Consider the following 13,702-nt stretch of genomic DNA (forward strand, 5'->3'; position numbering starts at 1 on the left):
AATACCATCATTGTTATTAACAGATATCATTAAAAAAAAAGAGTTTCAGATGGATGCTTATTCTGAATTTCCTTTAGTGACTGTCCCCAGCATGTTCCTCCACTGTCCATATCCTCCCTAGGTATGCTCTTGGCATCAGACCAGGCCCAGCCCATCTACCCCATGTTGTCCTTTATGACCCTTTGGGATCTAGGCTCTGGGCCCATGGGCTGGCTGGTCCTGGGCAGTAATCTCCTGGAGGGATAGCCCTCATCTCCTGGCCTCCAGTCAGCCCACAGGATGGCTGAATCCACCTCTCAGGCGCAGAAAGAGTAAATCCCTCTGACACTCCCAAATCCTGCTGGCCCCAGATTGGGCAGTTGCCTGGTTCCAGAAGTCAAGGACTCTCCTGGGACCAAGGTACCAGCACACACGTGCGCGTGCGCGCACACACACACACTCTCTCTCTCATCTCTCTCTCTCTCTCTCTCCCCACCCCTTGCCACCTCCCCACAGCTCCCTACACAGCCTCAGTCAGCCATACAACCCCTGCACACAGCCACACAATCCCTCGACACACCTACATAGTTACTCATCCAGCGTCTCACAGTAACAGAGCCTGCCACACAGCCACGCAATCCCTCCACACAGCCACATAGTTCCCCACACAGCCACTCAAATCTCCACACACACCCCTGACACAGCCACACAAACCTCCATACACAGCCACACAAACCTCCATACACAGCCACATGACCCCCCCAACAGAGCCACACAATCCCCCCACCACAAAGCCACAGACCCAGCTACCTAGCTTCCTACATGGCCAGACAGCCTTACACCCAGCCTCAAAGCCATCTTATCTGTCACACCACCAGACAACCTCTCCCACGGTGCACAGCCTCACGAGCAGGGCAGAGTCCAGGCGGGGAGCCCCCGGGGGTCTGGCCCAGCCCATCCTCTCCCTCCCTACACTGCCCAGATGGCTGCTGCAGGGCTGTGGAGGCTCCCCGCTTCCCCTGACATCTGCTGTCTGCCGCCAAAGGAAGACCACCCTGGGGCTGGGGGTCCCTGAGCTGAGGCCTGCCCAGTGGGGGGCGGGGAGAGGGAGGGACTGGGGGGGCCGGGTCCCCCCACTCTCACAGCTGCTCTGCCTACCCCGCCCCCAGGCAGAGTGGGGGCCATTCCCCCACTGGCCAATCCAGACCTGCCTCTCAGGGTCTCTCTACATCTGAGTGCAATGGACTCCCCTCCCTCTTGGCCCGTTGGGGAGAGAGGTGCCCCTCCCCTTCACCCCCTTTCCTCCTGGAACTCAGGCATCTTAGGCGAGAGAGAGGGAAGCAGCCGATCTGTGACTGGCATCCAAAGCCCCGCTCAGTTTGGATCCTTGAAAGCAGAAAAGCCTTGGCAAGGTGGATGCCCTCCAATGCCTGGCCCAAACTGCCTGCTCTGTTTGTTTGGCCTCTGGATCTCCTGCATCATCCTCACATTCCCTTGCTTAACAGACTTTCCATTATCATCCGGGTGTATGTTAAGTGCCTCATGTCAAGCACTGTACTAAGCCCTGAGGTAATTACAAGTTAATCAGATCAGACACAGCCCCAGCCCCTCACATAGCTCTAAGCAATCGGGATGGTAGATAGCTTATCTTCCAATCCCTAGATGAGGAAACTGAGTCACAGAGTGGTAAGTGACTTGCCCGAGGTCATGCGGCTGGCCGGGGCAGATCTGGGATGTGAACCTGGATATAATAATAACAATAATAATAATAATAATAATAATAACAATAATTGTGGTATCTTTTAAGCACTTACTGTGTGCCGGGCACTGCACTGTTCTAAGCGCTGGGGTAGGTTCAACATAATGGGGTTAGACACGGTCCCTGTCCCAAAGAGGGCTCACAATCTTCATCCCTGCTTTACAAATGAGGACGCTGAGGCACAGATAAGTGAAGTGACTTGCCCAGGGTCACACAGCAGACGAGTCGCGGAGTCAGGATGAGAACCCAGGTCCTTCTGACTCTCAAGTCTGTGCTCTATCCACTAGGACATGCTGCTTGGATCTCCTGGCTTTTCTGGGCTCTTCCCACTGGGCCATGCTGCCTCCAATCCATGAACCTCACTGACCTTTCCCTCAGTGGCTCCTTGCTATCCCACCCCTCTAACTGAAGCCAGAGATGGCTTTTACTTTTGGAGAGCCCATCCCAAAATGTCCCCAAGCAGAAGGCGAGGATACTGACCAGGCGGGGATATCTGGAGGGGGCCAGGGAGAGGCCAGAGCTTTTGAGCAACTCTGCAGAGCAGGTGACTGCAACCCCTGTGGACCCCATTGCTGGCAGATAAAATCCACCCCAATCCTGAGCTGGCTCTTTCCATAATAATAATAACAAAGATATTTGTTAAGCACTTACAATGTCCAACCTGATTAACTTGTATCTACTCCAGAGGTTAGAACAGTGCTTGGCTCATAGGGTTTAACAGGTACCATTATTATTATTATTATTATTATTATTATTATTATTATTATTGTTGTTGTTATTATTATCAAATCCGACAGACCCTGTCCCACACGGGACTCACAGGGGAGGGAGAACAAGCTCCGTATCCCTATCTTACAGAAGAGGAAACTAAGGCACAGGGAAGCTGAGAGACTTGCGCAAGGTCTCACAGAAAATAGAACCAGAACTAGAACCCAGGGCCCTTGATTCCTAGAATCCTGAGCATTGACCACTATGCCACACTGCCTCCACTATCCTCTCATCCCCACTGGAAGATCTGGGTCCCTACAGACCATGCTCCACACCAGGCCAGGGTCAGACTTAAGATGGATCCCAATGGGAAGAGGTTGTTGGAAAGGGAAAAGCCACAGGAGGTATTTAGGACCCATTATCAGGAAGTTGAATCAATCAATCAATCGTATTTATTGAGCATTTACTGTGTGCAGAGCACTGTACTAAGCGCTTGGGAAGTACAAGTTGGCAACATATAGAGACAGTCCCTACCCAACAGTGGGCTCGCCTCTGCCTATACCAAGACATTCTTGATGTGGCCTGCAGTTCAGGTTAATTGTGCTGATTGAAAACGGTTGGTTTTTTTATGGTATTTGTTAAGTGCTTACTATGTGCTAGATGTGTTCCAAGCACTGGGGTAGATACAAGGTAATCAAGGTGGACACAGTCCATGTCCCATGGTCTTAATCCCCATTTTACAAATGAGGGAACTGAGGCCCAGAGAAGTGATGTGACTTGTCCAAGGTCACACAGCAGGCAAGTTGTGGAGCTGGAACTAGTACCCAGTTCCTTCTGACTCCTAGGCCCGGGCTGTATCCATTAGGCCACGCTGCTTCTCCAGTTGATTATTCATTCATTCATTCAATAGTATTTATTGAGCACTTACTGTGTGCAGAGCACTGTACTAAGCGCTAGAGACGGTCCCTACCCGACAATGGGCTCACAGTCTAGAAGATTGTGGATGCTCTGTGTGGCTGGGTCCCAACTGATGATTTGTATCTAGTACAGTGCTTGGCACCTAGCAAGCAGATTGGCTTACTAAGCAGAGTGGCTTAGTGGATAGAGCACAAGCCTGGAAGTCAGAAGAACCTGGCTTCTAATCCCGGCTCTACCATTTATCTGCTTTGTGACCTTGGACAAGTCACGTAACTCCTCTGGGCCTCAGTTCCCTCATCTGTAAAATGTGGAATTAAAGTGTGGTCCCCATATGGGATAGGAACTGTGTCCAACCTGATTTAACTTGTATTTACCCCAGTGCTTAGAACTGTACTTGGCACATAGTAAGTGCTTAGCAAGTACCATAGTTATTACTATTATTATTATCGTTATCATTATTGTCGTTGTTGTTATTCTTCTAGCTGGGGTGCCGGGGGAGCTACTTTAGGGGATGGAGTGTTCTGCATAAAGCTGGGGGTTGGGTTTTCTGGGAGCCGGGCCCAGCTCTGATCCCCTGCCATGCCCATGTTTAGTTTTTGTACAGGCCAACAAGTTGCAGCAGCACATCTTTGCGGTCCACGGTCAGGAGGACAAGATCTACGACTGCTCCCAGTGTCCCCAGAAGTTCTTCTTTCAGACAGAGCTCCAGGTACATGCCCACTTCCCCTTGGTCTTTCAGTGAGGCTCTCTCCCGGAAGCATCCGGGCCCTGGATCCTGGGGTAGACGCGTCATCCCTGCTGACGGTCCCTGAGTGTCCTGCAACACCCCTCTGAAGGCATCATCCTGACTGGCTGCCCTTGTAAGAGAGATGAAGAAGAGCGAGCTGGGGGTCGGGCTCTTTCTCCCACCCCTTGTGGGGCTCTCTTTGGATGAACAATGGAGGGAAATGGCCCCAACCAGCAGAAACGGAGGTTTGCTTTGGGCAAGAATTATGATACCAGAGTGCATGTGTGTGTTTGTGTTTGGTGGGCATGTATCTGTGGGTGCGATGAGCTGGACACACCTATGTGAGTGTGGAGTGTCAGGGAGGGGAGAGGGGCTTTGCGGGTGTGCGATGAGCCAGACAGTCTTGTCCAGCTCAGGCACAAATCACCACGAGGAAACCTTGAAGGCAACATCCTGTCACTTACCCCTATGAGCTCATGGCCAGTGTTGACTCCACTCTTCCCACCATCCGGTCTGCTGTGGAGCAGTCTGGTACAAGGCTGATAGAGTTCTACCTCACCGTGGTCATGTCAACATCAACTTCCCTAGCGACTGACCATAGCAGCCATTAGAATTGGCCCATCGCCTCCAATAGTTTTAAGCTAAGTCAGGGCAGGTGAAGAATGGCATCAGTCCCACCCACATAACCCCCCCGAGGTTTTCTTTTCCTGAGTGCCCTCTTGCCACCCAGAAAATGACTTTTCTGGGACAAGGGACTGTGTCCAGCCTGATTTGCTTGTATCAATCCCAGCACTCAGTACAGTGGCTGGCACATAGTAAGCACTTAACAAATACCATAAGTATTATTATTATTCATCATCATCCGCCTTTCACTTGTTTAGTTGGCTAACCGAAATACTACTGATGTCCCCTGGCAAATGGCAGCTTTTTATAGAACAATGCTGCACGCCTCATTTAAATCTATTAGCTTCATGAACTATGATTTACTTAAACTTCAGAGAGTTTCTGTTTGACTTGCTCAATTCCCGAGCTGGCTCTTCTCGTATGATACAGTCGCAGAGGATGGATGCTTGATCTTTTCACCATGTCTTTTTTATGGTGTTTGTTAAGTGCTTTCTATGTACTAGGCACTATACTAAGTGCTGAGGTAGGTACAAGCTAATCAGGTCAGACCTAGTCCATGTCCTACCTGGGGCTCACAGTCTTAATCACCATTTTTCGGATGAAGAAACTGAGGTGCAGAGAAGTAAAGTGACTTGTCCAAGGTCACCCAGCAGACAAGTGGCAGAGTGGGGATTAAAACCCAGTCCTTTTGCTTCCCAGACCCGTGCTCTACCCATTACGCCATGCTACTTCTCCTACATATTCTTACAATGATGCTGATTCTTCCAGTCCTCCACCCGCACCGTGACTTCCATCAGGGGGCAGGAAGGTGCATCCCTCCCTCGTTCTCTCCAGCTCATCCATATTCCAATACAGAAGTCTTCACTCTACCTCGGGAGCCAAGGATTTTCCGGGAATCTCATTCAGGGAGCAGCAGTGCCCCCCCCCCCCCCGCCCCTCCTCCTTTTCGGCAGTTGCCAGGACAATTAATATGATGTGCCAGTTTCCTGGGTCACCGCATTAACCTTTTAAATCAGATACTCAAATACTGAGAACCTTGTTAAATTATAGCCTTAACGAGCAACTATTTTCTGCAATTAATGATTTTAATTACACAGCATTTAGATTTGGGAGTGTGGTGCCTAGCAAAATCCAGGCAAATAACAGCTTTCATTAAATAACTTAAATTGTAATTTTCCGGGGTGGTGTTTTATTTTATTTTATTTTATTTCCTTTTGCAAGGAAGGATTTGTTGGCATTTCAGTTTGCAGAGTAATTATGAATGGAATAATTATGCTAGAATTTTCCATTGGGGTGGAAGGGAACATCTTACGTTAGACCACATAGTAAATGGGTAGTCCTATCTGTTGGGGAAATGGTTGAGTGGTCAAATTTATTGGGCGCTTCTTGTGCACAGAGCACTGTACTAAGAGCTGGGAAAGAATATACGGGTGGGAATTAGACACGGTTCCTGTTCCTGTCTCTCAGAGCAGTTAGGTCGGCCCCGACTCCCACCCTCTGTATGGAGTCTCATCCTCCGCCACGGCTGATGGGTGGGAATTCTGAGGTTTGCACTGAGTGCGAGTGGGATAGGAGGGAGGGGAAATGAAGCTTGCCAAGGAACACGTTAGAGATTGCATTTTGTAGAGATTTGTACTGTATTTTCCCAAGTGATTAATACGGTGCTCCTCACATAGTAAGTGCTCAATAAATACCACTGATTGATTGATTGATTGTCATCTCCTGAGGAGCCAAGATCCATAGTTTTGTCTGTTTTCTGAAGTCCCAGAGGAGCACAAAACATTCAAGGAGTTGTTGGGCATGCTAAAAGCCTGTGCTGAAATCTTGGAGTGGGCTTTTAAGCTCTCCTCTATACTGTAAGTTTGTCTCTAACTGTAAACTCCTCTCTAGACTGTAAGTTCATTGTGGGTAGGGAACATGTCTACCAACTCTGTTGTATCATTCTCTCTCAAGTGTTTAGTACAGTGCTCTGCAAACAGTAAGGGCTCAATAAATATGATTGTTTGGGGGAAGGAAGGGATCCAGCTCTTTCAGAGTGGGGATTGGGCTTTGCCCCAGTCTTTCTGCCTCTCCCAGACTTCTCAGTGCACGACCCCAACAGCCAATTGATTTTTTTCCTCCCTCCCCATCCCCAGCTGAGGCTGCCAAGCTAAAATCGCCCGGCATTCGAAGGGGACGGAGACCCCAGTGGTTGCGGGCGGAGTGGGGAGTCAGTTCACATCCCTGGACCAGAAATTCTCCGAGGCTGGGGCTGATGAGGGGCTTCTGGGAAGGGTTCAGGGAAGCCTCTCAGGGGTGCATGTTCTCGCTCAAAGGAGCCAGCCCCGAACCAATGGAGCATTTGTATTTAGCGGATTAATTCATGCTGTTTGCTTGTGTGCGGCTAATCATCCTGTTTCCTGCTAAATGATTACAATTGATTAAAAACAGAGCTGGGGATAGAACAAGCAACCCAGAAACCATTCATATGGGGAGAGAGCACAGTACCTGCCAGCTCCCTGGGAGCACAGGTGTTCTAGTGGCCACGCCGGAGAAAAGGATTTCTCCTCTGCTCAGGCAGGAAGCAAAGTCACATCAGCAACAGGGCCAGAGCTTTGCTGGACGGGACATCCAGCGCCTTGGAAACAAGACGCCTTGAGGGGACAGGGCTTATTTTCCTGCTGCCTTCCTGGTGTGCATTCATCTGGAGAGGAAGTTCTGACGAGAGGTTTTGGGGGGAGGGGAGGGATGTGGACAAAGGGGCAGAACATTGGAGTGTTTTAGCCGACGACGACTGTATGACTGTTCTCAAATCTAGGGAGGGTTTTGTTTGGACAGTGGGAATTGGTTCTTCTCCATTGCCACTCAGGAGAAAACAGAGATGGTGGAAGGAATTGCAGACTGCAAGCTGTAGTCTGTAAGCTCATTGTGGACAGGGAATATATCTGTTTATTGTTACATTGTCCTCTCCCAAGAGTTTAGTTCAGTGCTCAGCATACAGCAAGTACTCAATAAGTGCAAATGAATGAATGAATTCTGGTTAGACTTCAGGAAGAATATCCCTGCCAGGATGTCCGAGAAAGGATGTTGGGACAATTCCATCCTGAAAATCTTTAAGAACCAGATATAGGATCATCTGGCTAAGGGAGGGCTGGTCCTGACTGGAGGCAGGGGGCTGGACCAAATGAACCTGGGACAGTTCTGGGTGCTGTGGTTCTTTTCTCTCCGGTGACAGGCCTGACCTGGCCACTTTCGCAGGAGTCAGGGCAGGACGACTATCCTACCACACTCGCTCCCTCTCTGGCCCGAATCCTGTAACTTCACTGGTGCCCACCCTACCCAGCGTTCTGGGTAGAGTGGGGGCATACCTAGGGGGAAAATCTAATGGCAGAATTGGTGTTCCCCCTCCTTCAACACCCCCCAACTCTGAGTGCCAAAACAAATCACTGGGGAAGACACAGAAATGGGGTGCCTCCCTGTAAGGTGGTCCTGGGTGAGGAGGTAGGTGCCACTGCTTCAGCTGGACCAAGGGGCCTGAACTTTAAGCTCCCCTTAAAAACAGATCTCCAACACCCCTTTCCCTCCTCCCACTCTCCCAAATCCCACTTATTGTGCTGCCTGAAGCTCTGAAGAGCTTCTGGGAAATGCCCACACCTCTTAGCCCTAGTTAAGAGTCCTTGCTCCTCTTTCACCCCACGCCACAGAAGTTCAAGGGCGTTCTTTTCATGGATACTTATTAAATGTGAATTATATGCTAAAGTGAGTGGTTTCCCTCATTGCATGACTATCAAATGAAGGTTTTTGTTCCAAAGGAGTTCTTTGATAAGAGGCTTACTCTTTATATTTCTAAACTATTTGTCATTGTAGTGAAAGATGAAGCAGGAAAAAAGCTCAAGGTCATCTGATCCAGGCCCCCATCCCTAGACAAGTGAATAGCAAACCCATCCTCTTAACTGTAAGCCCCTCCTCTAGACCATAAAGTCCCTTGTGTGTAGGAAACATATCTACCAACTATGCTGTATTATACTCTCCCAAGCACTTAGTACAGTGCTGGGCACAAAGTAAGTGCTCAATAAATACAGTGGAATGAATGAACAAATACGATTGATTGATTGATCCAGGCTAGTATGTGGAAGACTGTCTTTGCAATTTTGAACAATTGCCATGGATCATCATCATCAAAGGTATTTATTGATTGTTTACTGCATGCAAAGCACTGTAATAAGTTCTTGGAAGAGTACAATACAACAGAGTTGGTAGACAAGTTCCCTGCCCGCAACAGGCTTCCAGTCTGGGGATGAGTGCTGTACACACAGTAAGTGCTCAATAAATATGATTGAATGAAAACCTCCTCGGTGACCCATTTAGGTGTTTCATCACCCTGACAGTCAAAAAAAGTCCTGCCTTGTGTCTAACTGAACTCTCTCTAGCTGCAATTTAGACCTATTTTTATTCTTTAATCCCTCTGTAGTAGTAATAGTATATATTGAACATTTTCTGAGGGCAGAGAACAGTGCTAAGCGCTGGGAGAAAATACCCCGATGGGAATCAGATAAGGTTCCTGTCTCTAGGTGGGTTCATGAAAAATGACTGCTCTGCTTCTCCTGAAACCCTGGCTTCTCAAAGACAGTAACTAAATCTCCCCTTAGCCTTCTGTTCTCCTTTCACTTTACTTCATGGGACCTGTTTTCCACTGCTTTGTCCAATTTATTGTTCTTCTCTGTAGGCTCTTGAAAATCTCCCAATCTCTTGTTTGATGTAGCGATCAAAACAGTGACTAGTTGTTTCACAAAGTAAGAGAAGTAGCATGTCCTGTTGGCAAGATCATGGTCCTGGGAGTCAGAAAAACTGGGTTCCAGTACTAGCTCTGCCACTTGTCTGCTGTGTGATGTTGGGCAAGACCTCTGTGTCTCATTTACCTCACCTATAAAATGGGCACCACGAGAGCACCACGTGGGATATAGACTATGGGCCACCTGATTAGCTTGTATCTACTCTGGTGCTTAGTACAGTGCCTGGCACATAAAAAGCACTTAACAGATACCATTAAAAAAAAAATTATCTGTCCAGAATGGAGCCTGGGGAAATGATGGTTTCCTGCTTCTCGATTATGGAAGCCGTGCATCACTATACTGGTTTTAGCGATAGTTGGTACTACCCAAGGGTCCATTCAGCCTGTGATCTACTGGGACCTCCAGATCATTTTCGGTATTGATTTTTCCAAGTTACGATTTTCCCTTCCTTATATGGGGTTGTCTATTGGACTCCAAGTGTCCAACTGCGCTCCTGTCTGGAGTAAACGTCACTCCAATCTTTGGATGTAAACACATTTCCAGTTTATCCAGGTGACTTTGAATTTTAGTCTTGCTCTGTCGGTGTTTGCAATCCTGGCCAATTTAGGTTAGTAGCGAGGGGGACAAGGGTGTGTGCCATAGCCCCTTGCTTGGTAGAGAGACATTGTGGCCTAGTGGAAGGATCACAGATCTGGAAGTCTAGAGACCTGAAATGTGTGACTTTGGACAAGTCATGTAACCTGTTAGGTGGTGTCTCAATTCCCTCATCTGTAAATTGGGGCTAAATTACCTCTTCTCCCACACTCTTAGGCTGTGAGCCCTTTGTGGGTCCGATACAATGTCCCATCTTATTTCCTTGTATTTGTTCCAGCTCTAGGCACGTAGTAAGCACATAATAAATGCCATGTCAGAGGTAAAACAAGGCTCTCCTGTTTGATCAAAATCAGCCCTACCTCCAAGCTCCCTTGGCTTCTGCCCTGTGTTCAGAGGCAGGACGAGGTTAGAACCCCATTGCCTAGACTGTTCAGAACTTAGCGTGGAGTTTAAGCCTCAGGGGACCATTAGATTCCAGCATCAAAATTCACACTCAAGATGCAGTCTGCAGGATAATTGGACCAGGAATGACTTGTCTCTTAGCACACTTGGCTTCTAGACAGTCCAGCCAGGACTCACCACAGTGACCTTGACCTCAAATTGTCTTTTTCTTTTTTTTATGGCATTTGTGCAGGTAGAAGTGCTTTCTATCTGCCAGGCACTGTACTAAATGTTGAGCTAGGCACAAGCTAATCAAGTTGGACACAGTCCCTGTCGCACATGAGGCTCACAGTCGTAATCCCCATTTTACAGACAAGGTAACTGAGGCCCAGAGAAGTTAAGTGACTTGCCTAAGGTTACACAGCAGACAAGTGCAAGCCGAGATTGGAACCCAGATTCTTCTGACTCCCAGGCCTGTGCTCTGTCCTCTAGGCCATGCTCTGACCCCCAAGAAGGGAAAGTTTTTTGATATGCTCAATAATAATGTTGCAACATTTTGTTAAACGCTTACTATGTGTGGAGGAATGTACTGAACACTGGCACTGATACAAGACAATCAGCTCAGACACTGTCCCAGGTCCATATGGGGCTCGTGGTATAAAGGGAAGGGAGAACAGGTATTTAATCCCCATTTGCAAATGAGGAAATTGAGGTACAGAGAAGTTAAGTAACTTGCCCAAGGTCACACAGCAGGCAAATGGTGGAGCCAGAATTGGAACCCAGGTCTCCTGTCTCCCAGTTCCAAGCTTTTTTCACTAAGCCAAGTTGCTCTGAGCTCTTCTTTCTTCACCAGCTCTGATAGAACAAATAGATTAGAAGGGAAATCCAGCTCACTGCCTTCTCATTGTCGGGTTCCAGTGAAACACAGCCAGATAATTATAACTAATAATAATTAAAAATTAAAAGTGCTGTAGGCACATACTTAGCATTTTACTCTTTGGCTGAGCTCTCTTTAAGTATGAGTTTTTTTTTTTCTTTCCCTTTCTCTTCTAAAGAAAGTTCAGCTCACCTTGCAGCTGAAATGCGAAGCAGATTTTGGTCGTCATGGTGGAATTCCAGCGAGTCTGTAGGTCGCGGGTTCTAGCCAAGTTAGGTCTTACTTTGGTGGACGTTGAAGGGCGTAAAGGCAGAGGGAGAACAGTACAGTGTAATGGATAGAGCATGGGCCTGGGAGCCAGAAGAAGCTGGGTTCTACTCCTGGCTCTACCACTTGTCTGCTGGGTGACCTTGGGCAAATCACTTAACTTCTCCGGGCCTCAGTTACCTCATCTGCAAAATAGGGATTGAGACTACGAGCCCTATGTGGGATGGGGACTGTGTCCAACCTCATTAGCTTGTATCTACCTCAGTAATTACTAGAGTGCCTGGCACATAGTAATCACTTAATACCATTAAAATAACCCTCAAAAAACATCGTGGCCTGGGCTAGGTCCAGAGTCCCGACTCTGTTTTTGTAGACAGCTTCCCCAGCTTAGGGGTTTAGTCTGTTTTCTCCTTGGGTGGTTGGGGCACCTTTCTCCAGTCGAGGCAGGACATTGCACTAAGGAAACCCTAGACTTCTGAGCAGCTGACTCCTTCCTGCATGGACCAGATTGGTGCTTTGACTTCACAGATGATTTGTGGGTACCAAGAAGAGGGAGCGCCATGATAGCCCACCTCCCACCTCCTCCACATTTTGTTTTTTTTGGCGGGGGGGAAGGTATTTGTTAAGTATTTGCTTTGTGGCAGACATAGTACTAAGCGCTAGAGTAGATGCAAGCTAATCATATTGGACACAGTCTCTCTCCCACATGGGGCTCACAGTTACAGATGAGGAAACTGAGGTACAGAGAAGTGAAGTTACTTGCCCAAGGTCACACAGCAGACAAGTGGCGGAGCCAGGAATAGAATCCAGGTCCTTCTGACTCCCAGGCCTGTGCTCTATCCACTAGGCCATGCTGCTCACCCACTTCCTCTAAGACATACCCACAAGCCCAAATCAACAGAAATGCCGAGTTACCATCTTCTCTTTGCAAAACGGTTCAGATATGTATCTTCTGGAGAGGAGGAAGCTGTCTGAAATGACCCCCGAGAAAACCCAGCCAGCTGTTAGTTGAGCAGAAAGTGCTGTGGTGAATAGGAGCTGTTCCCTTTCGTGCATGAGCAGTAATGTGAGGTGAGGTGGCTGTGGCTTTGTGCAGCCGATGGTGGTGTCGGTAACCTCCAGGAGGAGAATGGACATTCAATGCTGCGACAGCTGTTCGTTGACCTGCCTAGTCAACCAGGCATTCGTCATAGCTTCCCAAGGACCAGTTTGGGACCTCATTGGTACCAGAGAGAGAGAGAGGAAGGGAAGGCCCAAAGAGAGGCAGGGCAAAGCCCGAGCCCTGAATGTCCCTTAGATGCCCCCAAATGCCACCACATGGCCAACTCAGCTGGCCGGAGGTGGGTGCTGCTGAGGAGACAGAGCTTGGATCGAGTCTGTCTCCTGGCCGGCCCTGCCCATTGTCAACTGTCACTTGTGCCCCAGGGCAAGGGCCCAACCAACTTTTAGATCGGGCAGCATGCCATGCCAACAGATGGGCTGGAACAGAGGCAGCCAAGACACAATGCCTGTGGATCATTTGTGTTTACTGAAAGCACAGTTCCAAGCCCGCCACCTCCAAATGGTAGTCTGTCCTAAACTAGCATGCCGTTCATTTGGTGAGAGGGGCAGGGAAACCCAGCCCCAAGTCCTTTGAAGGGCTGGTGGGGAGGATTACATACACACACACACACACACACACACACTCTCTCTCTCTCTCTCTCTCTCTCTCTCTCTCTCTCTCTCTCTCTCTCTCTCTCTCTCTCTCTTTCTCCCTCCTCACCCCCCTTTCTTTGTCCAGTAGAGCTATCACTAAGGTAAAGTCATAAGGTAAAATGGGGTATCTTAATAATAACATTTATTAAGCACTTACTATGAGCAAAGCACTGTTCTAAGCACTGGAGAGGTTACAGGGTGATCAGGTTGTCCTACATGGGGCTCACAGTCTTCATCCCCATTTTACAGATGAGGTAACTGAGGCACAGAGAAGTTAAGTGACTTGCCCAAAGTCACACAGCTGACAATTGGCAGAGCCTGGATTTGAACCCATGACCTGTGACTCCAAAGCCCATGCCCTTTCCACTGAGCCATGCTCCTTCCCCAGTTCCCATGTGGTA

At 48.5% G+C, this 13,702-nt stretch overlaps 1 protein-coding gene across 3 annotated transcripts in view; it reads left to right on the forward strand.

Moving 5' to 3' along the window:
* The window catches only part of ZNF423 (zinc finger protein 423), a 370,693-nt gene that overhangs the window by 336,970 nt on the left and 20,021 nt on the right, over positions 1-13,702 (forward strand). For 2 of the 3 annotated variants that reach the window (XR_005453022.1, XM_038754398.1), the window contains exon 7: positions 3,958-4,073. Coding sequence is in view for 2 of the 3 variants with exons in the window: in XM_038754398.1 (XP_038610326.1) it covers positions 3,958-4,073 (116 nt within the window). In the remaining variant the exon portion in view is untranslated. Of the gene's footprint in view, positions 1-3,957; positions 4,074-5,414; positions 5,570-13,702 lie in introns of those variants that run through there. The other variant, XM_038754397.1, reaches the window with a different exon arrangement.

Source organism: Tachyglossus aculeatus, chromosome 11 (genome assembly GCF_015852505.1).
Source record: "Tachyglossus aculeatus isolate mTacAcu1 chromosome 11, mTacAcu1.pri, whole genome shotgun sequence".
Lineage (NCBI taxonomy): Eukaryota > Metazoa > Chordata > Mammalia > Monotremata > Tachyglossidae > Tachyglossus > Tachyglossus aculeatus.